This window comes from Pelophylax lessonae, assembly GCF_965119305.1.
Source record: "Pelophylax lessonae genome assembly, chromosome: 11".
NCBI classification, from domain to species: domain Eukaryota; kingdom Metazoa; phylum Chordata; class Amphibia; order Anura; family Ranidae; genus Pelophylax; species Pelophylax lessonae.
The window spans coordinates 124,598,397-124,626,122 of NC_138778.1; the positions used below are offsets into that span (position 1 = coordinate 124,598,397).

The 27,726-nt window shown below is 43.9% G+C and overlaps 1 protein-coding gene across 1 annotated transcript in view; it reads right to left on the reverse strand.

Annotated features, from left to right (window-relative positions):
* Positions 1–27,726, reverse strand: part of LOC309567413 (sperm axonemal maintenance protein CFAP97D1-like) — a gene marked incomplete at its 3' end in the record, with an annotated part of 379,099 nt that overhangs the window by 54,263 nt on the left and 297,110 nt on the right. The window contains 1 exon segment of the mRNA XM_082272813.1: positions 8,925–9,048. Within this exon segment, the coding sequence (XP_082128939.1) occupies positions 8,925–9,048 (124 nt within the window).

A 27,726-nucleotide genomic window follows, 5' to 3' on the forward strand; every position in this document is an offset into this window, starting at 1 on the left:
CGGAAAGCCGAGGTTACATTGAACCTGAATCATTGTGGACTACAAGTCCCAGCCGGCTGGAGGAAGAGTACAGAATGCTGGGAGAGGTGATAAACAGCCTGTGTTTGGGGGGAGTGAGTCTCTTGGGAACCTGGCCCTCACCTGGGAGCAGTGATTCAGACAGACAGGGAGAGCGCGGCTGCGCTGCGGCCTAGGCAGCAGGGGGAGAGCCTCCGGAGAGTGTGTGTGGATGCACCTGTTGTCGTAAGGGTCCGGTTGTTGGGTGGGAGCTGGAAGATCACCCACATCACCTGCATCACAGATCAAACACCTTTACTTTGCCTTCTTCATTAGAGCTTTCTGAGGAGACATCTACAATACCTGTTGTGCTACTGTGTTACTGTATATCATTATCTCACTGTTACTTTGGGTTATCACCCATCACTTGAGTTATCTGGAGATTCAAGACACTTGCAAGGGAAAGGAACATTGGGCGCCTATCCGGCCCCATATCACCAAGGAACTCTCTTTATTTGGAAACCAAGGTCATAGAAATTAGATACACCTTGCTAAACTGTGTAAAGTGTATGTGTTAAAGGGGTTGGGGCATCAAGGGGTTAAAGGGAGTAGTGTAATTCCCGGTTGGCCATTCTCCTACCCTTTCCTGGCCTCATGGGGGTAGTGCTACATAGTTTGTTATACAATTTTGCAAACAGTACATTTTTCTTCACTGATGTGCGATGATGAGGCTGCACTGATGGGCACTGATAGGCTGCACTGATGGGCACGGATGAGTTGGCACTGATAGGTGAAACTGATGGGCACTGAAGAGGCGGCACTGGTGGGCACTAAGAAGGAGGCACTGATGAGGCAACGCTGATAGGTGGCACTGATGGGCACTGATAGGTGACACTGATGGGCAATGATAGGCACTGGTAGGCAGCACTGATGGGCACTCGTAAGCAGCACTTATGGGCACTGATAGGCAGCACTGATAAGGAGGCACTGATTGACAGTACTGATGAACACTGATTTATGGCACTGACTGGCAGCACTGATGAGCACTAATTGGCAGCACTGGTAGGCACTGATAAGCGGCACTGTTGGGACTGCACTGATAATCAGGACACTGATAATCAGTGCCTTAATTATTAGTGCCGATGTCCCTTTAACACAAGCTGGTTATCTCTCATCACGCTGTCAGCATGAGGAAAGCCGATAACCAGCATGTGTTTACATCGTTATCAGCTGTCATTGCACTCACTAATCACATGGTAAAGGGCTGCCATGATTGGCCCTTTACCCTGATCTGTGATCACAGAGCGCACCTCTCGTGTGACGCAGAGGGTGCACAGGCAGCACGGTCACGGGAGGACGTCCTATGATGGCAAAGTAAGCCCGCGCTGTAGCCATCATTCAGCTATAGCATGGGCAGGAAGTGGTTAAAGTGGTTGTAAACCTCGACATGAAATATGAATAAACCTTTTCCTTCTATCTATAGTGTGTACTTGTCTCAATCCAGATTACTAAATGTCATTTCTGTCCAGGGGCGGACTAACAACACTCAGGGCCCCCTGACCAAGTAAAGCAAGGGCCCTCATCAGGCCCCACCCTGGTCCCGCCTATGACCCGCCCCTGACCCCACATTTTGCACAAAATACAAATTCAGCTTTTTTTTTTTTTTTTTAATGGGACCTGTCTAATGGACACTGTTAGAGAGATACCCCTAACAGTGTCCATTAGACAGTGTTAGAAAGCATCCCCTCCAGGCCCTATTAGAGTCTACAACAGAGTCTAATGGAACCTGAAGGGCACTCTCTCTAACAGAGGCTCTTTCAGTGTCCTTTATAGAGTCTGTTAGAAAGAGTTCCCCCCAGGTCCCATTAGTGACTACAAAGGAGTATAATGGGACCTGGAGGGTCTGGAGGGACCCTTTCTAACAGTGTATACTGAACACCTTCATTCACTCTGGTTCTCGCGGGACCCCCTCCTTGTGCCATGACTCTCACCCCTGCCCCAACCTCCCACAAAGTAGAAATAAAATTAGCTTTGTGTAGCGCTCCTCTTACCTTTAAGCAGATGTAAAGGCAGAAGGTTTTTTATCTTAAGGCCTTCTATGCCTTAACCACTTTACCACTAAGCCTATTTTTGACATTTTTTGTTCACAAGTTAAAAACAGTATTTTTTGCTAGAAAACTACTTAAAATCCCCAAACATTATATATATTTTTTTAGCAAAGACTCTGGAGAATAAAATGTCGGTCATTGCAAAATTTTTTGTCACGCGGTATATGCGCAGCGGTCTTTAAAATGCCATTTTTTTGGAAAAAATTTGAAAAATCACATTTCACTGCATTTAAAAAATACTAAACAGTAAAGTTAGCCCATTTTTTTTGTATATTGTGAAAGATGATGTCACGCCGAGTAAATAGATACCCAACATGTTACGGTTTAAAATTGCGCCCCCCCCCCCGTGGGATGGCGACAAACTACGGTCAATAGAGATCTCAATCTGCGACGCTTAAAATTTATTTAACGGTTACCAGTTTAGAGGTAGAGTGTAGCTCTTTTTTTTAATTATTGCTCACGCTCTGGCGATCGCGGCGATACCTCACATGTGTGGTTTGAACAGCGATTTCATTCGCGGATCGACTTGCATATACGTTTTTTTTTGTGCGCGAGCTAACGGTGACGGGGGCGGCTAAATTTTTTTTTTTTTTTTCCTATTTATTTTTTCTTTTTTTTAACTTTATTACAGGTTTTTTTAAAAAAAAAAAAAATCTGATCACTTTTATTGCTGTCACAAGCAATGTAAACATCCCTTGTGACAGCAATATGCAGTGACAGGTACACTTTATGGAGGGATCGAGGGTCTAAAAGACCCTAGACCCCTCCACTACACTTCCCTGTATGCAAAACGCTGAAAATGGTATTTTTGCATACAGCCGTTTTTCAAATGTGCCGCCTTTTGCAGCACAGTAACCCGGAAGTGACGTCATGGACGCCGCCTCCGGGTTACGTCATCGGAGACCCGATCGATGCAGTTTCTGGCATTCATCGGGACCCCATCCAGCCGGCAGACGTGCCGGCTGGGTGCTCGGGGCTCCCGGTGGGACGGGAGCCCCGAGCAAAGCCACGGAAGGCGGCGGGGGGGGGGGGGGCGTCCCCTCCCGCCCCCCCCCCGGGTAACGATCGAGCGGCTCCCGAGCCGCATCGGTCGTTACCGACGGAAATCCGACCATCGGCTTCAAACAACGGTACCGGGATGATGCCTCTAGCTAGAGGCATCATCCCGGTATAACCCCTTAAAGTCAGCCGACGTAGGTCTACGTGGCTAGACGTTAAGTGGTTAAGATAAAAGCCTTCTGTGTGCAGCAGCCCCCCGCAGTCCCCCTGATATTTACCTGAGCCCATCTATATCCAGCGATGTCCAAAATTCCCTCGGCCATCCAGGACTCTCCCTCCTGATTGGAATTTATCCCGGGCAATGGAACCGCTAGTTCTGACCAATTGGTGAAACAAGGGTCAGAACTTGAGGTGAGCAGCCATCCATTAGCACAGACACTGGATTGATGGTTACAGCATGGGCACTGTTTTGGATCCCCTTGTATTTGCATTATTTGCACATTTTTTCTTTTGCACTTTATTGGGGCTTTTTTTGCAATATTTTATGTACTGTTTCACAGTTTTTTTATTAATTGATATGAAGATTTTAGATATTTTATCACTTGTTGCACTTTAGTTACTTATTTAATATAATTGATTAATTGATATCAATATTTTAAATACATTTATCACTTGTTGCACTTTAGTTACATATTTAATAGAAGTGGTGCAGCACTTTTTTTGTTCTTATATCCATTTTATGTGTGCAATGAAAACATACTTGGTGATAGCAGCCGCCTTTTCACATTTATTATAGTATACTCATCAATATTGATTGGAGTTTTCTTAATCACTGGAATAACTTTTTGGTTGCATTGATTTATTTTTGTTATTTCCGGTCCAGCTGATTGACAGCCTCAGCTCTCTTCCTGTATGCTGTGTGAAGAGGGGTGTGTGCTCCTTCCCTTCGTTCAGCATTCCTCCCTGATGTATCTACAGCTTTCCATCCCCTATATTTCACAGCTTAGTGATCCTGTGTAAATTCTGCACATTGAATGGATATATTATTATTATTATTATACAGGATTTATATAGCGCCGACAGTTTGCGCAGCCCTTTACAATGTGAGGGAAGACAATACAGTTACAATACAATTCAATACAGGAGGATTTAGAGGGCCCTGCTCGTTAGAGCTTACAATCTAGAAGGGGGGTCAAGTGAAACAAAAGGCAATAACTGTGGGGGATGAGCTGATGAGAAGATGGAGGTACAGTTGTCAGGTGTGGGTAGGATAGGCTTCTCTGAAGAGGAGGGTTTTCAGAGATCGTCTAACAGCTAATAGAGTAGGAGATAATCAGACAGATAAGGGTAAGGAGTTCCATAGGATTGGAGAGGCTCTGGTAAAGTCCTGGAGGTAAGCATGGGAGGAGGTGATGAGGGAGCTAGAGAGCAGGAGGTTTTGAGAGGAACGAAGAGAGCGATTAGGTTGGCATTTTGAGACTAGACTAGTGATGTAGCTGAGGGCTAAGTTGTGGATTAGGGATGATCGAACTTTTGAAAAGTTCGGTTCGACCAGAACACCCAAACTTCCCGAAATTTCGGCCCGGATTTCAGAACCCCATGGAAATCAATGGGACCCGAACTTCGGTAATAAAAAAACACAATTTTGAAGCCCTAAAACCCAGAAGTGCCCCTAAAAAGTGCCTAGGGTTCTGGGCCATGCCCCAGGGACTATTAATCACACAAAAAAAAGTTCTTAAAAATTGTCATTTTTGATAGAGAGCCAATTATTGAAAAAAGTATTGGAAAAAAAAGAGAGATTTCTTTGGATTTAGAGTCTGGGGTGTCTAAAAAGTGTACCTGTGAAGTTTCAGCTCTGTAGCATGTCCAGAACCAGAAAAAAAAAGATAGTTTGTCTTAGAATTGCAGTAGAGCAGGGATAGTGGCTCCGCTATTTTCACACCCGGCTTTTTGTTGCAGGCGTTTATTGGGCTTTTTTGTGGACGTGTTTGGAGGCAGGCATGACATCTGAACTTCTGTGTAGGGGTATATATACACACACACATGTATGTATATATACACATACACACATATAGGTGTGAAAGTAGCAGAACCCTATGCCTGCGCTAATGAAATAATTAGCAGGCATAGGGCTCCGCTCCTATCACACCTATATGTGTGTATGCGTATAAATACATATAAGTGTGTTTGTATATATACCCCTATACAGAAGTTCAGATGTCATGCCTGCCTCCAAAGACACCCAAAAAATGCCCAAAAAAAACACCTGCAACAACACACCTGGGCGTTTTTGTAGCAGGCGTTTTTTTGGGCATGCACATATGATTATGCACATTCCAGGATAGCTATTTACCCACCTATGCTCCTTATTGTGGTTTATTGCAAAAATACTTTTTGACACTGCAGTTTTGTGGCTTTGTGTCATATGTCACATGACATCCTCGTGTCACATAACATATCCTGGGCTACTTTGATGGTAAGATTGCCATATGGAAATGATCCAGTATTATTGATATAAATTGTGAGGTATTCTACTGACAAGTAATTTGCTGTGCTTTTTCCTTTTGGATAGATCAATTGCTTTCTTTGCAAACCATAATTCTTGAGGTCCTGAGGAAGCAAAAATTGTGTAACGCGTTGACCTCTTAAAACGGTAGCAAAGAAATATTGAAGAAACCTTACATTTACGATCTGTACTATTCATATAAGCACCAATTTGTATGATTTTATGAAATATTTTTTAGCTTTTTGTAATAAAATATTCTTTTTTTTTTAAATATATTGTTTCACTGTCCTTTCCTGGTACCAGTAAAGTCCGCAGGGTTCTAGAGATTCTTTTTTGTGGGTATATTTTATGGATGAGGTACCAGAATATTCATAGCCTATATTTAAACCTTTTGACCTCTCCAGACAATGCTACACCGGAAAACGCACAGAAATGAACTACATTTGTAGGAAACCATATCAAATGGACTGTAGTGCATTTTGGCAAAACACACCAAGAAACGCATAGGTGTGAACCTAGCCTCACTCCATGGAAGCCATGGTTCTGATACACTGCACCAAGCAGATGGCCAAAAAGCCTTATTTAAAATAAATGGTCCTATAATATTAGGTTATATTTAAACTAAATACTAGGTGTTCTGGATGTGCATTGGCTGTTGGGACATAAAGAGATAATTATGGTTCTGCCCAATGTTCCCAAATGAGAAATAATCCTTTTATTTTGGGGATTTATAATGGGAAGAGATGCAAATACCTTCTGTTCTTAAAGGTTTTATGGTTCTACACACTAGGGTTGATTTAATAAAAACAGAGATTTCAAAATCTGGTGCAGTTGTGCATGGTAGGCAAATCAACCTCTAAATTCAGCTAATTCAATTAGGCTTTGACAAAAAAAAAAAACCTGGAGGCTGATTGGTTTCTATGTAGAGCTGCACCATACTATGCACTCTCCAGTTTTTGTAAATTAACCCGATTGCTTTAGTTGGAGGGCCTTCTTTTTTTTAGTCCCTTGTCACCAAAACCTATATGGGTATAATTTAAATGAATGCCTAAAGAGGGGTTAATTTCAAGTGTAACGGATCAACCTGCACCTCGACCGGGTACCTCCATTGACGGATGCTCCTAGTGCTTCCCGAGGGCTCCAAGCACTCCACCAGACACCGTTACCCAACTTCAGACCCCACGAACCGCTGCAGCTTGGTTAGGGTCTCACCGTCTCCCACCCACCCTGGACCTACGACAAGGCTCCAGGTTCCTGTGGGTGAACCTCTCTTTCCCCAGAGAGTGCAGCAGAACAAGCTCTTACACAAGCTCTTACAAGCGCTTAGTGATTATCCAAGGGAGTATGGAAGACCATAGCAATCCCTTGTAGCATATTCCCCCAATAAGAGACAGGACTCTAGATTGAGGGTGAACTAGCACTCTCTGGGGAAAGGACAAATAAAAAGTGTGAATCTACCTAACACAGTACAGACAGCAATAAAAACTGTCAGGTGTTCTAATCCATCTCCACCCTGTCCAAATTTTTTTAAAAAAATGCCTTCATGTAGCACCTTTAGTATTTATAAATGGTAGTGTAGGTAAATTGGCCTTGCTGAGAGCCAGGCTTGGGCTGAATCTGGGTCAGTGTTGAGTGACTCAGAGAGGCTGGATGACTCATCAAGCAGCACCTCTGGTACCTTCCCCTACTCGCTGGAACCGTGGAGAAGCTTCCAGAAGAATGGGTGGGAGGATAGGAGGAGCTGCTTGGAATATTAATGAGGGCCCCAGCCAATCCCCACAAAGAGGGCTGGCAGGGGGCAGGCACCTCTTAAATACTCCGGAGTCATGCCAGCAGGGAGTTGGAAGATGGAAAAGGAGTGCTGAGGAGGCTGTCGATGGCCCTTGAGGGTAACCCCCCTACTCTGGGGAGGGAAGGGGGTTACCTCAGGCCTGTTGCTCGACTGCTGGAGGGATCCTCTACAACACATGGAGGAATCAGTTCCTTTATGCATGGAAGAAGATGGACATCAGTATAGAGAGTCAGGGAGTCCAGGAGTTCTCCAGGAGAAGTCAGCTGGGTGGGCTGGTGAGTGTACAGTGGGAAGTAGCCAGGAGAGCTAATGAGAGAGGTAGCTGCAGCAAGGTGGGCTGGCAGTGCCTGAAGAGGAGGTGCTGGGATCAGCAGCCACAGGGATGCGAAGCTGGACACAGACTTTTTGCTACACAACAAAGGGGCCAGGAGTCCCTGCTTGCAAAGGGTCCTTGCATCAAAATCTGACTGTTGCCCTTTTGTCAGATTAACTATCAGTGTGCCAAATGGAAATTTTATCCCCTCAATAAAAACACAAAAACAAAGTACTGAACTGTTTTCTGACCCTGGGAGTCTGGGAAAATTTGGTATGCCTGGCTGTGCAGGGTGGGGGATCCTTCGTGGAGTGTGCTACATTTAGTTGTACATTAAGGGTGCTCCTAGATGGAACAAGAGGAAGCTATGGTTGGGTTTTGTTAATGTGTGGAAATGCAGCCTCCAGTGATACAGTTAGGTACAAGTATGTCATGCTAGCCTTAATTTTCTGGAATAAAAAAGTACTCCGAGGAAAAAGAATTATGTAATTAGCATGACCAGCTTCTTGATCAAATAACACGTGATCAACTAAAGAAGTGAAATAAAGCTTTTTAAAAATGGTCTCCTTTTTGTGTGCTTGTTACTCAATATAGACACTACAACAACTTAAAGACTGGAGATTCATCTAGAAGCGTTAAGAGAGTTTGTGGAAGCTATTGATTGAATCACAACTAAAGAGGTAGGTTTGGCAAGAGAGGTAAAGCTGACATTGTGAAGCTACAATGTAATTATTGTAGTCCCTGGTACCCCTAAATAGAAGAATCATCAGTTATTGCTTTTGCAATCCATTTCTGCACACTTCCAGTTTGATTAATAATTGTGCTTTTTTTGATTTCTGAAGTGTGGTTTAAAGCCAGTTAGGTCTAGAGCCATCCAATCAACTCACAATTCCCCAACTGCAAGAATAAAATGTCAGATGCCATACTAAGGTTCTTGTTTATCCTTCTTCTGGATTAACATAATGATAACCGTGTATTAGAATAGTCTGAAATGATGGACTTTGTTAAAGGACATCACACAAAAATATGCAGAAAAAAATATTATAATAACTGCCTAATGATAAAGGTGCAGGATTTTCCTGTTAAATACAGGTCAGCTGAGATATCCTGCAGCTGACTCCTGTGATGTCCTGAAATCATTAGCAAGTTCTCTGCAGCAATAACTATGGTGGTTCAATTTTGTTAACAATATAACACAATATATATCACCTTCCATTCATCTTCCCATTTCCTGTGATCGTAGTTTGGCTTACGTTCCTGAATCCTCTTGTGGAGAGCTTGGTTTTCTGCCATAATCCTTACAAGGTCTCTGCTTCGTTTGCCGATATTAGAACTGTGGAACAAAATCAAGTTGTAGAAAATGAATATTTCCAGGAAAAAGCATTTAAACAGCACAACATTAGACCTACATTCCTACAATACCCATTGGGTGTGAGGTATATAGAGCTCACACTATTCTTTGGCATATAGAGGCTTGTAATAGGTCCAGGCATAAGGAATACAATCAGACGACATCCACCGAACAATGGTTATATTTGTTGTAAATACATTTATTTAGCAGTCCAGAAAGTAGTGTATCTGTATAGTGTGCAATTCAGATATGCAGTTTGAAATCCAGATCCAGGTGCGCTTCTGGCTGTTGTGTATGCCTCTGTGATCTTCATGATTGTTAATGTGCCGTTTCTGCAGATATACTGTAGATGCAACAACAATTCTCATAAATAATACTGTGACTACTGGTTCTGCCACTAGGGGGTAGTGTGCTTGTACAATGTAATGTTCTTTCTAGTGGAACTTCATGGTTTTAATGTAATTGCCTGTCTTTGGGTGTCCCTGTTGTTTCCAGATACAAAAAATGACATTTTGAAATTTGAACAATGTTAGAAAGCATAAATGATGGCTACTTACAGTATTTTATTAGTAATTTCAGATGCTAATCTGACATACCAGAACTATGGAAATGATAAACTAAAGATGCTGGTGATAAGGGAAGTTACATGGAAGTGTAAAAAAGAGCCCAGAACCAACCCATTTAAAGAGGATTGAACAGAGAAAGATAACAAAAACTCAGAGTACTATATCCATGAACATAGATGATTATTGCACACATATCAAGTATCAAACTGCAAAAGAAATGTGGGAAGAGCTACAGAAGGTACAGGAGAGAGCAATTTTTAGCAGTAAACTGTATCTAACTAGAAAGCTATTCTAGACTAAGTAGAAGAAAGGCCAGCACATATGTGGCTATATAAGATGTACCTTAGCAATGGTGGGATGCCTACAAGCTGTAGGAGAAGAAATAAAAGACTTTCATATAGCAGCACTACTACTCAGTGGTCTCCCAGACAGCTATTAGCCATTTGTTACAGCAGTTGATGCTCGCTCAGATGATGAGCTTACCCTGGAATATGTTAAAGGAAAACTTGGAGTATTCCCAGCCTCATTGTGAATAATTCGTTTTTGGCCAGCTGAATAGGGGTCAGTGTTGCCAACCGCCCGTTAATTTACGGGCAGTCCGTAAATTTCAGCCCATTTTCGGGCTCTCTGTAAATGCCCTTTACGGGCACCAGTGCCCCTAAAAAAGATGGCTGCAGGCCGACAGTATAACTGCACATGTGCCGTTCTGATGCCTGCCGGGCTCGGGAAAGCTCGTACAAGCTCAGCCGGGCGGGCGTAGGCGCAGTTGCGTAATGTTGCAACCTGGCGCCATTTTTGAATAAAAAGCACTTGTTTGCAGCGGCACCTCGCCACAGCAGAGGAGGAGTGAGTACATTTATGTGAGTGAGGGGGCAGAGGAGGACATTACTGCAGGGTGAAGCTGTGACACTAGACACTGATTAAACTGTGGAGAGGTGAAAGGGCCACAGGAGGACACTGATGTGGAGAGGTGAAAGGGGTAAAGGAGGAGGACAGTGATGTGGAGAGGTAATATAAAGGGGGACAAAGGAAGAAACTACTGTGAGGGGGTGAGAAGGACACTTTCATGTCCCCGCAACCTCTGACCACCTCCTGTACCATGTCTGCAGCCTCTGACCACCTCCTGTACTTTGTCCATAGTCTCTGACCATCTCTTGTATCATGTCTGCAGTCTCTGACCATCTCCTGTACCATGTCTGCAGTCTCTGACCACCTCCTGTACCATGTCCGCAGTCTCTGACAACCTCCAGGAGCATATCTGCAGTCTCTGACCGTCTCCTGTACCATGTCCACAGTCTCTGACCACCTCCTGTACCATGTTTGCAGTCTCTGACCATCTCCTGTAGTATTACCGCAGTCTCTGACCACCTCCTGTTCCATGTCTGCAGTCTCTGACCACCTCCTGTACCATGTCTGCAGTCTCTAACCACCTCCTGTACCATGTCTGAAGTCTCTGACCACCTCCTGTACCATGTCTGCAGTCTCTGACCACCTCCTGTACCATGTCTGCAGTCTCTAACCACCTCCTGTACCATGTCTGAAGTCTCTGACCACCTCCTGTACCATGTCTGCAGTCTCTAACCACCTCCTGTACCATGTCCGAAGTCTCTGACCACCTCCTGTACCATGTCCGCAGTCTCTGACCATCTTCTGTACCATGTCCACATCCTCTGACCATCTCCTGTATTATGTCCACAGCCTCTGACCTCCTCCCGTATCATGTCCACAGCCTCTAACCATCTCTTGTATCATGTCCGCAACCTCTGACCATCTCTTGTTTTTTATCATGTCTGCAGTCTGGAGGGGGAGCCTGGAGAGGGGTCAAGAATGAGAGCGCTGCCAGGCTGAGTGAGCCTGCACGTTGCGACTGAGAGGAAGTCAGTGACAACGCTGCCAGGCCGTCTAATGGGGGGGGGGGTCAATGATGTAAAGGGGGAGATAATACAATAATGTAAGGGGGCACTGATATAAAGGTCCCCCCTATATTAGTAACCCCTCATATCTTTGTGTATTCACTCTGTGGAAGGTTGTCTCTGGTCACCAGAGTGCCCCCCACATCAGAGTTTCTGGCATTCCACTGTACATTACATTAGAGTCTGCAGGATTCCCCTTTACAGTGTAAGGGGGAACTCTGCGGACCCTGATGTAAGGGGGAACTCTGATGTAAAGGGGAATGCAGTGGACTCTGATATAAGGGGATCTCTGGTCACTGAGCCCCCCCCTTACATCAGGGTTCCCCCGTTAGATCATGATGTGCAGTGTTCCCCTTTACATAAGAGTTCCCTTTCACTGTAAGGGGGATTCCTGTAGACTCTGATGTAAGGTGGAACTCTGTGCTGGCTGGGTTATACTAACCTGATCTTCATGTAAATCGAGAAATATGTTTTTTGACTTGTTTTTTGACTTTTGTTTAACCTTAACACATTGCTAATAGCACTATATGTTTATAGTTAAAATATTGATATTTGCATTGTTTAGCACTGAGAATTGTCATTTTAGGTACTATTTTGCAGTGTCCGTAAAAAACGCGGCTCTGTCAGTAAATTTAATGCTTTTTGCCATTAAAAAATTGGTGCTGTTTGTAAATTTTGGCTTCCTGACAGTAAATGTTGGTGTCCTGCCAGTAAATTTCTCTTCAGGGGGTTGGCAACACTGATAGGGGTAGAGATACAGTACTGTGCGTGGTCACATACATGTATTTGCATACTTCTGTGCGCCAACTCAGAGCTGTTCTTAATTGCTGTCAGTTTCCTAGCCTTCAAACTGTCAGTCATTCTTCAAGATTCTGTTGCTGCCATAGTGACAGGTTCTTAAAGTGGCAGTAGTAACATAAGAACTTAAATTTGCCACACGTCAGTAATGTTGCCGAACCTAATACTGTAAATGTTTGCTCAAATTAAGCGAAGTTAATTCCTTAAGAGGAACTAAACCCATCAATTTAACGGTTTCAAAAAACAGGTACATTTCCGGCATGCCGGGAAATCCAACTGTCACATTTGTTTGTGCTCTCAACCAAACTGTCAACCCATCAAATGGTTTGTGTCATAACTGATCACATGTGCAGCATCATGGCAATTACAGATCAAACTGAGGCTAAGAAGCAGTGGCGGCTGGTCATATGGGGCACAGGGGCGCTGCCCCCCTATCCATGCACTCAGCCCCCTAATCTACATGCGGGGCACCGGACGCATGGAGTTCAATGGGGCTTTTTTTTTTTTTTAACCAAGTGATTGGAGCCAGAGGCTCTCACAGATTAAAAAAAGGGTGGGCTCGGCGCGCAGAGCAGTGCGCCCCGAGCCCACCCAGTTGTGTGACAATAGCGAATAAAAATTTGCTATTGTCACATCGATCCTCCTCCTGGTCAATCAGGAAATGGGTTTTGAGACCCATTTCCCGATTGGCCGAAAGGAGAAGCCATGCCACTGGGCATGGAGGAGGAGGAGGGAGGAGACGTAGAAGACAGGGGGAAGAAGCCCCCGCCGCATGCTGCTACATCCAGGCAGGGTGAGTGAGCGGGGGGTCCTGTCTGTCCGTCCATCCTCAGGGGGGTCCTGTCTGTCCATCCATCCTCTCTGTCTGTCTGTCCTCTCTGTCTGTCTGTGCTCTCTGTCTGTCCTCTCTGTCCTCTCCTCTCCTGTTTCACTGTAGTCCGGGGGGGGGGGGTGGGATGGTGTGCGGCCTGGTGTGGTCCGGGGGGGGGGGGTATGGGGCAGTCGGTCTGACACCCCCCCCCCCGGCCCATGGAGCACCAGCCACCACTGCTAATAAGGCAGCTTTCTTGGCTGAAATGGATTGGAGGGTTTAGTTCCACTTTAAGGGAGCTACTACCAGGAAAGTGCCATCACGTCTTTACTGAATTTAAACTGGCACCAATGATTTAACCCCAGAAAAAGAAGAAGTTGAAACCACCTGTGACCTCAATCAGAATATGTTTTTTAGATCCAATAGCTAGATCCTGGCTATTGTAGATGCTTGTCAGGATTTGTACAGCACCACTGCCTGAGCCAGCATTAGCAAACACTACCTGTTCATAGGAAGCAAATGTGGATTAAAGCTGCAAATGAAAAGACATCTCTCAGCTCCAAACGTGGGAATTTACAGAATTACCTAAAAAAACAATAAAAGACAGTACAGTACAGACAAGCAGTTGGGGCACTGTTATACATTGCAACCACTACATGTCTAGATATACTAGCTGCTACGTCACTTCTTTGCAGATGTGGAAAGTAAATCCCAACTAAAGCCAAAGTTTGATATAAGTGCAATTGCCTAATACATTATGTTGTGATTATTGGTTCTGCCTCTAGAATATACTGTGCTTGCATAATGTAATGTTCTTCCTGAAGGCAGTTCATGGTTATGATGAAATATTCTGTCTCTTTTTTCCAGTTGTTTTCCTATTGTTTTTTTTTTTAAATAAGAAGGGCTCGATCATGTGACCAGCACCATCTAACAGTTTTTTAACATTGTATTCTACCAAAAAGGACCTTCACTTTGATGTTAACATAAGGTAAGTGTCATTAGGCCTTTAGCCAATACCCCAGTTTTTACTTTCTGAATATATTCTTTAAGTCAGCAAAGACAGAAATGACTTTAGATCTAGTGCTTCCTTAGTGTAGATTTGCTGTAAAGCCAAAAGAGAAATGTAAAGGAAACTGAAAAGAAAATACAGTAAATCAACCACTCTGATTTAGCTGATGAGAACAAAACAGAAGTTCTCTGCTGTTGTGTCCACTGTCTCCAGCCTCTATCTTTGCCTATCCCTAAAATAGATTGAAAATGACTTTCAAGCAAGTGGTTTGCAATTCTTATGCAGTATATAAGACCATTGGGTTACCACTATACTATTTTACTTACGTTTGGATTAAACACATTCCCTGCTTCTCACTAAGCTTAAAATATGGAAATTTTTACTTGTAAAAAGTTTTTTATTTTTTCATTAATCAAAGAACAAAAACAGGATCAATTTCGAGAACAATACAAAGCATGAGGATAAGACAGGAGAACACTAACACAGTCAAGTAATAACTGAACCAGAGTGTTATCATGAGGCAGAAGTTAGAACAAAACAGTAATGTCAAACCGCATAGGAAAATAGAACACAAAAAAAAAAAAATCAAAAATTTTCATCAGTTAGGGGGGTGGGAGATGCCCTCCCCAATCCCAGGAGACCCCCATTGGGAACACTAACTGTCTCCCGAGAGGGGAGGGGGTCTCCACCACCAGCCTTCAACCATAAAGTTTCCGTGAAGTGGGGGATACAAAAAAAAAGGGGGGGGGGACACGACAGCTAAATACATGAGTGCCATATAGCGAAGTATCAGCGATTCCAGGGGTAAAACTAACCAAAGTGACCTCATGGATAACAGTCATTATCTGTGCAGCAGTGAAAAATTGGAAAGGGTGCAGCCAGCAATTAGTCAAAAATATGGAAATTTAAAGAGTAAATGTACCATTGTGATAAATATTACTTCTTATCAGCTTGGAATGCTGAAATTGTTATTTATATTATATAAGTGGGTTTGGAAAAAGCAGAGGCTGGGTGTCACACAGTTATTCCTTGAAGAAACTCTGACCAGAAAGTTAGAAGAGGTGTACATTCTGTAGCTCCACTGTTGTGTGAAGAAGGGAATCTCTGTAAAACCCTATAGATATTCTACTGATTACTTAAGCAGGAGCTAGAAGAAGGGATGAGGTTCAAGTTCACTGCCACCATGGGCTTAAAGCGAACACTATGTGTTTGAGGTTCACTGTCCCAGCAATATAATGTGGGAATCTACCAGACTAAATTATTTGTATTTGTCATGCCTACACTTAGGGTAGGTTATCAAGCACTATAGCTGCCTTCTGTGTTCTTCACCTATTTTCCCTCTTTTCCCATAAGGCAAGCAGGCCTACCAGCACTTGGTTGCCTCCAAGTCTTATACACAATGCTATAGTGCCTGGCTATCAAGCCGGGGCAGGTGCGAACTGAGTACAGCAAACAGGTATTTGTGGTTGGCAGACAGGCAAAGTGGTCAGTGAGAGTCCAAGTTCAGGGCAGCGTAGTCAATATCTGATCCGTGGTCATCAATAAGGGAATCCAAACTAGCAGACACGGGAACAGGGCAGACAAACAGGGAGATTGAAACACTGGACTGCAGCCTTGGCTGGCTTAAATCAGGTTTGGTCTCCACCCAGAGACTGGCTATGTCAATCACCTTGCAGGCAGACAGGGAAAATGCATCACAGTCAAAACAAGAATGCTGGAATGAGACCAGCAACTGTCATGGAACAGGAGTGTTTACATGCTCCTGACAGTAATCAGGAAGCATTGCCTGGCTGTTGAACATAGATCAGATGGCTTAAAAGGGCCAATAAGAAGGCTTCTGGATAAGCCAGCCCCCTCATTATAAAAGATACAATCGTGTAACCGCGCTAAGTGTCAAAAAAAGAAAGCAGCAGCTATAAGTGAGACTACACCAAAAGTAATAAAAAGATGAAAAGCTGAGCTAACAGAATGATATTGAGCTGTCCTCTGGGCAGCGTGGGGACGTCGCCCAAGGGTACGGCATGCTGACGTCACCGCGCTGCCCAGAGGACGGGCTATTGTGAGCCGGCCGGCTTATCCACAGCTTATACCTGCAATTTTAATGTGAGTTTTATTCTTTATTTACCTAATAAAGTGTGTGACTTTATTACACTATCGAGCCCTTCTTTTTTGTATGGTACCATGGGAGCATACCTCGAGTGACATCAGAACAGTTACTATCCTCTCCTGGCCCTATTCCTGGTTACCTGTTGGAAGAATTTTTGCCTTGCTAAGGGCGCTGTGAGGACATCTATACAGGCAGATTTTTATCGTTGTTCTGGTAAGGAGATGAGTGTGTCACTATCCTAGGACCACTGGGTGACTGCATATTGATTACACCTTTATCACTGCACCTTCTTGTGGATTTCATCTTGGGACTTCAATCCTTACTTTATGCCATGAAGTTGCAATTTTTATTGCTCATTATTCCATGTGATTGTTTAGTCACTCTGTATGGTTATATGAGTTTGGTTGTTTCATTGAGTTTAACATATATTTGTTATACATTTGACTTATGTTTTTGCTCAATATCATTCTGTTAGCGCAGCTTTTCATTTTATTTTTCTTCCCCTCATTATAAAAGAGTGATGCCTCAGCAGCCATATTGACATTGTACTATGGCTGTGTTAGATAAAGCATAGGGGGTGCTGCTGACAAACTGCATAAGGAGAGAATGGTGTAGGGCATGTAGGTACTGATAGGTCTGTTAAAGTAAATGTCAACTCTTACCAAATATCATGTAGGTATCAATATGCTGTGCATCTTAGAGAATTGGGAGAGGGGGTGGATTTTCTTTATGTAAATGCTTTATTTAGAAAATGCTCAGAAACTTGCATGCAGAAAAAACAATATTACCACGATTGAGTCCATGTCACAAAGCAGTTCCAGCATGTACACATCGATTTAGCTCAATTTTCAGAATAAAAAAATACAAATAACTAATTGTTTAAAGGAAGAGGGAATTCCCTTCAGTAATGGTCTTCTAACATCCATAAAGTTCTGTAAGATCATTCTCACTCTATGCCAGAAGGCAGTCAGTTTTGGACAAGACCAAAAGCATGTGGATAATAGTTTTTCTGCTCGTTTTGACATCTTCAGCATCGGTCAGAGGTATTAGGACAACATTTATGCAAAATTGATAGTGTTCTATACCATTGGGTTAAGATCTTACAGATGGTTTTCTGGAGTCTGGTGCAGATCAATGCCTTTAGGGAGAAGTGTATGATTTTCTGACATTGGTCCAAACTGAAGGTTTGGCGTAAGTCTGTCTCTCAACCCTGGAGGTAAGGGGGCTAGTAATCAGATTTGAGGGAGGCTAGGAGGGCATATAGCCTGATGGGGCCTGATTTGACTCATAATTACTCCAATGAGGTTAGAGGGTAAATGAAAGACCTTGGTTGAGGAAGGAAATTCTGTAGAGGTTTAAGCCTTCACTTGGTCCTCTCTTTTAAATTAGAGCTTGCAGTAAGACAGTGCATGGTTGTATGCTACTTTATCTGCATTGATGGATGACATTCCACTAGTAACTGACAGCTGACCTGAGCTCATTCAGATACTAGTGATACAGAATTAGTGCATACTGTATGTGTACAAACCCTCATAATTAGTCCCTTCTAAAGGGCTGTAGTTGAGAAGCGTGGCATTTATTCTGGTATTAAAACATGTTGTTAACTGAATAGAGGGTACAGGGAGCACACTGTACTTTCCCATAATGTGTGCATTGAACAAACTGCTTTGCCCTGTAATGTTAAGATAAAAGAGGCAATCAAGGGGTTTGCTGCACATGACAGTCAGGGACTAGAAATCTAATTAAAGCTGTGAAAGAAAAATCTAATCTGCACTATGTGAGGAACGTAACAGCACGCAGTTTCATCTGGAGACAGAACTCCACTTACTCAGCTGCTAGAAAGAAACAATGACAAATGAGAGTAAGAAAAAGTGTTCCAATAGAGAAAATTCAGAACACCATGTGTTCACAAAAAAAAGACAAAAATTGGGAAGACGGCATCAGGACACAACACGCTATGCGATTTTTAAAAATAATTGAATTTTGTAAAAGAATTTCTAGTTCTCATCACTCTCCGTTTTACCAACCATGCTTAATCAAAGGTATGTTGGTCATACAAGCTTCCAAATGATGATGACATCACATGAAATGATCTGATGATGTAAAAAATGTTGCAGATCGAATTATATGATATGTCACGATTGTTCTGTCATAGTGAACATGAAAACAGAGAGTGTGTAAAAAAAAAAGTGTTCCTGTCCATAGCAACCTGTCCAGTTTCCTTTTCATGCCGTAAGGAAAATACAGATACAGTTCCAAGGCATACGAATCCTAGACAGGCTTGTTGTGTCAGATTAAGATAAAAAGATTTTTATTTTTGTGTTTTTAAAGCTCAGATCCAGCCAAAACATTTTTACTTTTGTAGCACCCTTGTCCTTAACAGGGCTGCTGATAAATGTAGCTGCTGCTGGGTTGTAACTAGCCTGGCTAATTTATAGTCTTAGGCTAATTCCTTTGAGGATGTTATTTTTAAGGAAACGCGTTAGGAGTATCATGAGTGCCTATTTTTACTGAATGCTTCTTATCATCTGACATATTGTAAGTGCAATTCTTTTATTTTTCAATAAATTTTCCATACGGTATTATGCTATGGTGTCTTTTTGGTTTATCCCATCATACACTTCTTGGAGTGGGGATTCCTAGACATTTCCGTGTGGATCAGTCTGAGGACAGTCATCAACATCTGCCATCCAGAGACGCGGTGGAGGTTCCTACCATTCGGTACCGAGGACATCAATACATTCATCCCGTATGACCCATTTGCTGCACAGTAGCAAATGGGTCCATACCATCTGGTGAGCGCATTTACATCTTTGTGGTGTGGGATCTATCACCTTTTCAAGTCAGCACTGGGACTTTTTCTATCCAGTTATTATTTTTACATATATGAACTTATTGGACTTTCCTTTCTTGAATGATTAATCTATTTTTTAAATAATTTTATGTGTATATTTATTTGTGCATTACTGTTTTTAGCGCTGCACTATATATATATTTAACATTTTGATACCATCACTGTCGGTTGGAGTGTCAGCAGCTTTTTCACTTTGTGTTACATTGTGATATGTTTTTTTGGTTAGCGCAGTTTTGATTCACTTTTTTCTTATGGGGACAAGGTGCTTTGGGGTGGGGGGAGCCAGAACCCCCTCTGCCTCAAAGCACACACCCCCCCATTTTGAGAGCATGTGGCCTGGTATGGTTCAGGAGGGGTGGGGCGCATGCAATGCAAATAAAAAAAACGGCTTGGGGTCCCCCCCACAATCCATACCAGCCTGGCAGGTCAGAAAAGAGGGGGACCCCAAGCCGTTTGTTTTTAATTTTTTTTATCTGTATTTCCAGGAACCGGCAATACATTACAGCTGCAAGCAAGTTTAAATGACATTTTTTCCTTTAGAAATGTCAGTATTGCTGCAGCAGGCTACATACATCGTACAGATGCGCCACTTTACAGGCACATTAAGGGGACCCCCAGGCACGATATTTAAATTAATTTTTAATGTTTATTGTTTCACCTTAAGCATCATTAAAATCACTGCTCCTGTAAAAACGATTGTTTTAAAAACTTTTTTTTGCATTGATACATATCCCCCAGGGCAGTACCCGGATCCCCATACACTTTTAATGGCAATAACTTGCATATAAGCCTTTAAAATTAGGGCTTTTTACTTTTCATGTTCGTGTCATATAGATTTTAATAGAGTTTGCATGTTCGCTAGAACTTTTTCCCGGTTCAAGATGTTCTTGTGCAAACCGACCAGGGGGGTGTTCGGGTCATCCCAAGTCACCACCAGTACAACAATACGCTAAATCAATGATCAGGTAGCAGCAGTAATAAGATATAGACAGCCTTGGGCTCTGTTCACACCATGGCATTCCAGATTTCAGGCGTAATCACCGTGATTCTGGCCGTGATCCTGAATCATCACAAAACGCCGAACGCGCTTGCGATCCCTGTTACTTTTGTGGAGCCACCCCCCTGCAGGAATATTGTTGAAACCTCACTCTGCCTTTTCAACCCCAAGAACAGACTCAACCCCACTGGCACGCCTGGTAAAATGTGAGGGTAGGAACAGAAGAAAAATCTTTCTTTATAATCATCTTTACTGAGACTCCCTTAAAGAGGAGAAAAAAGGGTGTTATGAAGATGAGAATACATAATAACAATTCAATACGTAAAAGTAATTTTAAAGGAAAAAAAGGTTATCAAAGGATCCTCCAATCAACTCAGTCTGCTCTCGGAGAACTGCTTTAAGTGAACAACCCCAAGAGCAGAGGTAAACTCACTTAAGCAGAACAGATTTAATTAGTAGATAGCAACCCACAGAAAAAACAATTGTCAATCTCACCGAAGGTGGGCTATATGAGTCCAGGCAGGAGGAGGACAGAGGAATGACACTATAGTCAGTACTCTCCCTTCTTTACCCAGCATCACAGCCCCAAACAATCAGCCTGAACACAGTACCCTACCCAGTGCACTGAATTAACCCACACGTTTAGTAACTAAAGTCCCAAATATAGACCGGCTCCTTTAGAGGTTAAATGACTTTAAGATGGACTTGATGACCACCTTTGATGAAAGAACAGAGTACATCCAGAGAAGACTTGATAAATAGATGAGCTTCAATTGTGTGAGGGATCTTCAATTAAACCAGGCAAGCACTATTACTGCTGCTGAGCAAAATGTATCAGCACCACAAATTCTCCTGATGCAGAAATAAAAGCAGTGATTCAGTGCTTTGTCTTGAGAGATTCAGGCAGGTGCCCTCTCACCAATCCTGGAGTGATATCCCCAGCGAACATTCAAGAACAGACAGGTCATCTCTCCCAGGAACGATTTACTCAGCCGGTGCAGGTGTCCTGTGATTCGGTTTGTGCGATTTTACATTGATTAGTCGGGCGACAATCACGATAAAATCTGGGGTGCCTTTGGGATGCCTTTGAAAGTAACTGGGATCTAAAGCGGTTTTTCGTGTTTTGCGGTCATTCGGGATCACAGCCAGAATCGCCATGATGTGAACAGAGAGCCCAAGGCTGTCTGTACCTTATCACTGCTGCTACCTGATCATTGATTTAGTATATTGTTGTCCTGGAAGTGACTCGTGATTCTTTGAATCTTTCAGTGTACTGTGTTCTAACTGAGACTCATGATTCTGTGATTCACTAACTGTTCTGGAGACTCATATGATTCTTTGACTCAGTGTCCTGGTGTACTCCTGACTCAGAACTGTTGTAAGTTTGTATCCAGCTCTTGATTGTCAGTGTAGCACTGCCCCCTTGAGGACTGCTGGATAATACACTCTCGGGTCCCCCTGGGTTACCGTTAACAACACTGGCATTCACAGATTAACACTTTACTTCTTGGCTCAGTCAATGAGCAGCCCAGGGGTATAGAGTTGTTTTTGCTGTTTTATTTTAAATAGGGATGGGAGAAGGGAAGAGTGGGATACTCCAGATTAAACTTTTCACAATGGATGAGGACTCCTTTCTGAAGATGCAGCCCGGCTGCAGATTCACCTTGCCACTAGATGAATTTAGGTTAAGTCTCTGTGCAGATGACTTAGTTGGGTAGATTATCTTCAGGATACCTGCCTAGTATCCCCTTTCACTCCACAGAGCGACACCTGTCCTCTGACTATTCTACACCGGGGTGGCCCCCCACAGGTCAGACCCCTAGACACAATCCCCTGTACTCACAATACTGTTTGAGGGTCTGCAGTGTCTCTACCCCTCCAGTCAGTTCTCCTGGACCTCTGGTTCAGTTCCATTCCTCTGGTCCCCAGGCCGACTGCCTGTGACCACGTGCCACTGCCACCCTCCCTCCGGGACTCTGCTCACCAGCATAAGACCCGCAGCACATGTGCTCCTGGCTTTTATACAGTCTCCCATAATGCACCGAGACACCGGGACTGTATCAAAGCCTGTGTACCCATTGGTCAGATTTCCTCCCACTGTCCAACATGCCTCACTATTGGACCAGTGTGAAACACTATCTAGACCCAATGAATAAGACACTGAGCACACTGAGCAGACCTAACTCACAGATCCTGCTCTCTGATAGGCAGAAAGCAATATAGATTTCCCTGCTGCTCCTCTGATAGCCAGACAGAGCCAAAAACTATACTCTCTCACTAGCACCTACCTAGGAGGGTGCTACATCAGTGTGCTGGGAGCTGAGTGGTTGCGGGAAGGGGCGGAGCTTTCTCACTCTAGGATTATCATACCAGACCTGTCTCCTATTAAGTCAATAGTGAAATGTTTCAAAGGAATTCATTCAGTTAGATGAATCGATTTATCTAGTTCACTGAAAAGAGTTGATTAAAAAGAACGCCATTCTGAACACCCATTCTGTTGTCTGGGAGGGAGTGTGATGGACAGCTGATGCGGTGTGAGCCTGAAGCCTAAGGCCCTAGCCATGTGTTCAGGGGCTCTGCCGGAGAGAGCCTGGTCAATGCCTGGGGGCATAGGAGAGGAGATTGCCAGAGAGAAAACGCCTCTTGTTGCCTGTGGCATGCTGAGAGGTAAGTAAATTCCATACGGTGTTGTGAGTTTTATTGCTAGAGGAGACAGCTGTGGCTACGTAGATACAGAACATTGGGTGCAGGTGAAAGGCCCTTTTTCTGTATTGCTGTCTACATGTGCTGTTATTTTCAGAGTCTGCTGGGGTTTTTGCATAAAGTTCTAGGGTGTCCTGTGCCCTAACCCTCTCTCCCACATTGTTCTCTTGTTGTGAGAAATAAACTCACCTTTTTTTCATTTTAAAAGTGTCTGGCGCCCATCTTTTCTTCAAATGTCCACACCCACCATGCCTAGGAACCAGCACCCTGAAGTGAAATGTCCTCCCTCCCTGATGCTGGGGGTGACTACACTTTAACCACTTGCCGACCGTTGAGGGTACTGCGGCAAAGGGGTTAGTTATTTTCCAGCGACGTAGACCTACATCGCTGGACTCCTCCCCTTGTGGGCGGCGCGCCGCCGGAGGCTCGCTCCCGCTGTATTCAGACACAGCGGGAGTCGGGAGAGGGGTGATCACCGCCGCTCTTCCCTGATCATCGGGGATCGAGTGAGGAGATCCGCCCGCTTGTGTAAACAAAGCAGGCGGATCTCCTATGTGACAAACAGGGTCAGATTACAGGATTCAGCATAGCTGAACCTGCGATCTGTGCCTGTGCCACACAGTCCCCTCCCCCCACACACGTCAGTAAGCATCAGGCATATATTTAACCCCTTGATCACCAATAAAAGTTAACCCCTTCCCTGCCAGTGTCATTATTACAGTAACAGTGCATATTTTTAGCACTGATTACTGTAGTAATGTCACTGGTGCCCCCAAAAGTGCCAAAAATGTCAGTCAAGCGTCCGATCTGTCCGCCGCAATGTCGCAGTCCCGCAAAAAAAATTGCAGATCGCCGTCATTACTAGTTAAAAAAGAACAATAAAAATGACATAAATTTCCCGTTAGTTAGTAGCTGCGATAACTTTTGCGCAAACCAATCAAAATACGCTTATTGTGATTTTTTTTTACCAAACATATGTAGCAGAAAACAAAGTGGCCTAAAATGTTAAAAGATTTTGATTTTTACATTTTTTTTGGGGGGGGTGGAAATTTCATATAAAAAAATGTGAAAAATATTGTTATTTTTTCAAAATTGTCGCTCTCTTTTTGTTTATAGCGCAAAAAGTAAAAATCGCACAGGTGATCAAATACCACCAAAAGAAAGCTCTATTTGTGAGGAAAAAAAGGACATGGATTTAATTTGGGTACAGCATCGCACAACCGTGCAATTGTCCATTAAACTAACACAGTGCCGAATCGCAAAATATGGCCTGGTCAGGAATGGGGTAAAATCTTCCGGTCTTAAAGTGGTTAAAAATAAGCTCATTGAGAATTTTTTTGTCAAAGACATGTAGCTAAATACATTTTGGCCTAAATATATGACAAACATTGAATATACTGGATATTTTTTAGCTGTCAAAGTAGAAAAATGTTGTTATTTTTTCAAAATCGTCGCTCTTTTTTTATTAACCACTTTACCACTAGAGCATTTTGCTGTCTTACGTCTGGGCCACTTTTTGCGATTCGGCGCTGTGCGAATTTAACTGACAATTGCGCGGTCATGCGACCCCATACCCAAACGAAATTTACGTCCTTTTTTTCCCACAAACAGAGCTTTCTTTTGGTGGTATTTGATCACCTGTGCGATTTTTACTTTTTGTGCTATAAACAAAAAAAAGCGTTTATTTTGAAAAAATAACAATATTTTTAACATTTTTTTTATATGAAATTCCCCCCAAAAAAGATGTAAAAAACAATTTTTTTAAAAATTTTTGGCCAATTTGTTTTCTGCTACATATGTTTGGTAAAAAAAATCGCAATAAGCGTATTTTGATTGGTTTGCGCAAAAGTTATTGCGGTTTTTTTTAACGAGTAATGGCGGCGATCTGCGATTTTTTTTTTGCGGGACTGCAACATTGCGGCGTACAGATCGGACCCTTGACTGACATTTTTGACACTTTTGGGGGTACCAGTGACATTACTGCAGTAATCAGTGCTATATATGTGCACTGTTACTGTAAAAATGACACTGGCAGTGAAGGGGTTCATTTTATTGGAGAGGGAGGGGTTAATGTATGCCTGGTGCTTACTGACGTGTGGGGGGGGAGGTGACTATGTGAGACAGGGACAGATCGGATGTCCAGCTATGCTGAACACTCCGATCTGTCACTCCCTGTCACTGAGGAGATCCGCCCGCTCTGTTTACACAGGCGGGCGGATCTCCAAACTGGATTCCCCGACGATCGGGGCAGAGCAGCGGCGATCGCCGCTGCTCCTCCCCTGGGGCGTCTCCCGCTGTGAATGAAAACAGCGGGAGCGCGCCTCCGGCGGCGCGCGAGCGCCGCCTACAGGGGGAGGAGTCTGCGTCTACGTCGTCAGACGGGATCGTGCCACTTTGCCGCAGTGGTACTCCGGTACATAGCGGTAAAGTGGTTAATATCGCAAAAAATGAAAAGCGCACAGGTGATCAAATACCACCAAAAGAAAGCTCTGTTTGTGGGAAAAAAAGAACGCAAATTTTGTTTGGGTACGGCGTTGCATGACCGCGCAATTGTCAGGTAAAGTCGCACAGTGCCAAGTTGCAAAAAGTGGCCTGGACGTAAGACAGCAAAATCCTCCGGTCCTAAAGTGGTTAACAAAGAACAGGTACATTTTTATTTTCTATATTTGTCTCCAACTGGGGAGATCCCCCGTCATTCCTGTCCTTGTAACATCAGGTGAAGAAAACGGAAAATTTATATCAAATACTTACCGTAATTTTCCTTTCCTGGTGGACTCCATGGCAGCATACGTATCGGGTTTGGCTCCGCCTCCAAACCTACCCATAGGACCTCACTCCCATAAATCTTTGCTCCTGTTCAGCACACGTGTTCTGTAACTATCCTCCACAGAAATCCGGGAGGGAACTCCTGCTGCCATGGAGTCCATCAGGAAAGGAAAATTACGGTAAGTATTTGACATAAATTTTCCGTTTTCCTGACAGACTCCATGGCAGCATACGTATCGGGAAATAACTCGCCGTACACACAGGGTGGGCAGGTGCTGAACAGAAAAATTTTAATGCATTTTGTCAAACAGACAGGACTTGCAAACCAAAATTCACAGACGAAAGAGCCGCTGGCTCAACACAGTAATGGGACAGGAACGTATTAATAGAGGACCACGACGCTGCTCTGCAGATGACTTCAGGAGCCACATGTCTGGATACTGCCCAGGAGGTAGAGATGCTCCGCGTCGAATGAGCTGTAATTACTGCTGGAGGGGTCAAGCCCTTAGCCCTATAAGCCCACTGGATGGTCTGGATGATCCAGGAGGAAATGGATCTCGTCGAGGCTCTTGAACCTTTGTTTTTTCCATAGAAGGTAACAAAAAGATGTTCTGATTTTCTGAAAGAGGAAGTGGCATCTAAATATTTCTTAATACATTTTCCAACATCCAGAGGATGAACCAAAGAATCTTCCTCTTCCTGTCTAAAGGTTGGTAACACTGTTTCTATGTTTTCATGGAAGACAGAAGTCCTTTTTGGTCTCGCATCCAGCATGGGAATGAGCACCACTCTGTCAGGAAAAAATGTTAAGAAAGGCTCTTGTGTCCCAAAGGACCCAATTTCCGACACTCTTTTTGCTGAGGTTACAGCTACCAGAAACACTGTTATCAGTGTAAGCTCTCTTATGGTTAAAGAATCAGACCTGTCTTGAATCTGACCCGCCAGGAAATCCAGAACTAGTGGCAGATCCCACTTGGGAAACCTGGGTTTTCTCTGAGGTCTGATTCTCACTGCCCCTTGGAAGAACTGACGAATTAGGGCATGAGTGGCCCAGGAGATCCCTGTAAAAGCGGAAATAGCCGAGACCTGGACTCTGAGCGAACTCACTGATAGAGGCAAGTCCAGTCCTGATTGGAGAAAACTCAACACATCCTGGATCTTAATTGAAGATTGAGGATCAGACCTTGTAGTCAGCTGTGCAGAAAATTTTTCCCAGATTCTCTGATAAACCCTGTTCGTTGAGCTTCTTCTAGCACTAAGCAATGTCGAGATTGCCGTTTCTGGACAGCCTAAAGCCTGTAACCTCCTCCTCTCAACATCCAGACCCTGAGATGTAGACGGTCTGGGCACGGATGGAGTACAGACCCCTGGGACAACAGATCCGGTCTGAAGGGTAGCGGGATTGGGTCTCGGACACTGAGTAGCGTCAGAAGGGAAACCATGGCCTGTTCGGCCAGAAGGGAATCACCGCCACTACCTCCACTGGCTCCGACCTGAGTCTCCGAAGAAACTGTAACACAATCGGAATTGGTGGGAAGGCATATGCCCTGTGGAATCTCCACTGATCCGAGAGTGCATCTATCCCTGATGCTTGTGGATCTCTGAATCTTGAATAGTACCTCGGCAGTTTGTGATTGCAGGGGGAGGCGAAGAGGTCTACCTCTGGAGAGAGCCCCAATGTTAGGATCCAGTCGAACGTTTCCTTGTGAAGGGACCACTCGTTGTTGTCCAGATCCACTCTGGACAAGAAGTCTGCTTTGACATTCTGGACTCCTGGAACATAAACCGCTGAAAGATTCGAGAGATTTCTCTGTGCCCAGGACATAATCGGCTCCACTTCCCTCAATAGGGACCAGCTGCGTGTTCCCCCTTGTTTCCTGATGTATGCCACTGCTGAGGTGTTGTCCAGACGTAGCATGACAGGTTGGTCTTTTGTCAGGTGAGAAAATGCCCGAAGAGCTTGGAATGCTGCTCGGAGTTCCAGTATGTTGGATACTAATCCTCGAGTGGAAAACTCCCACCTGCCCTGTGCCACCTCCGACAGACAGTGGGCACCCCAGCCTATGTTGCTGGCGTCCGAGGTAACCACTACCCACGGAGCTGGCTTCAGAGAGTGGCAGTTCAGCAGGTGGTCTC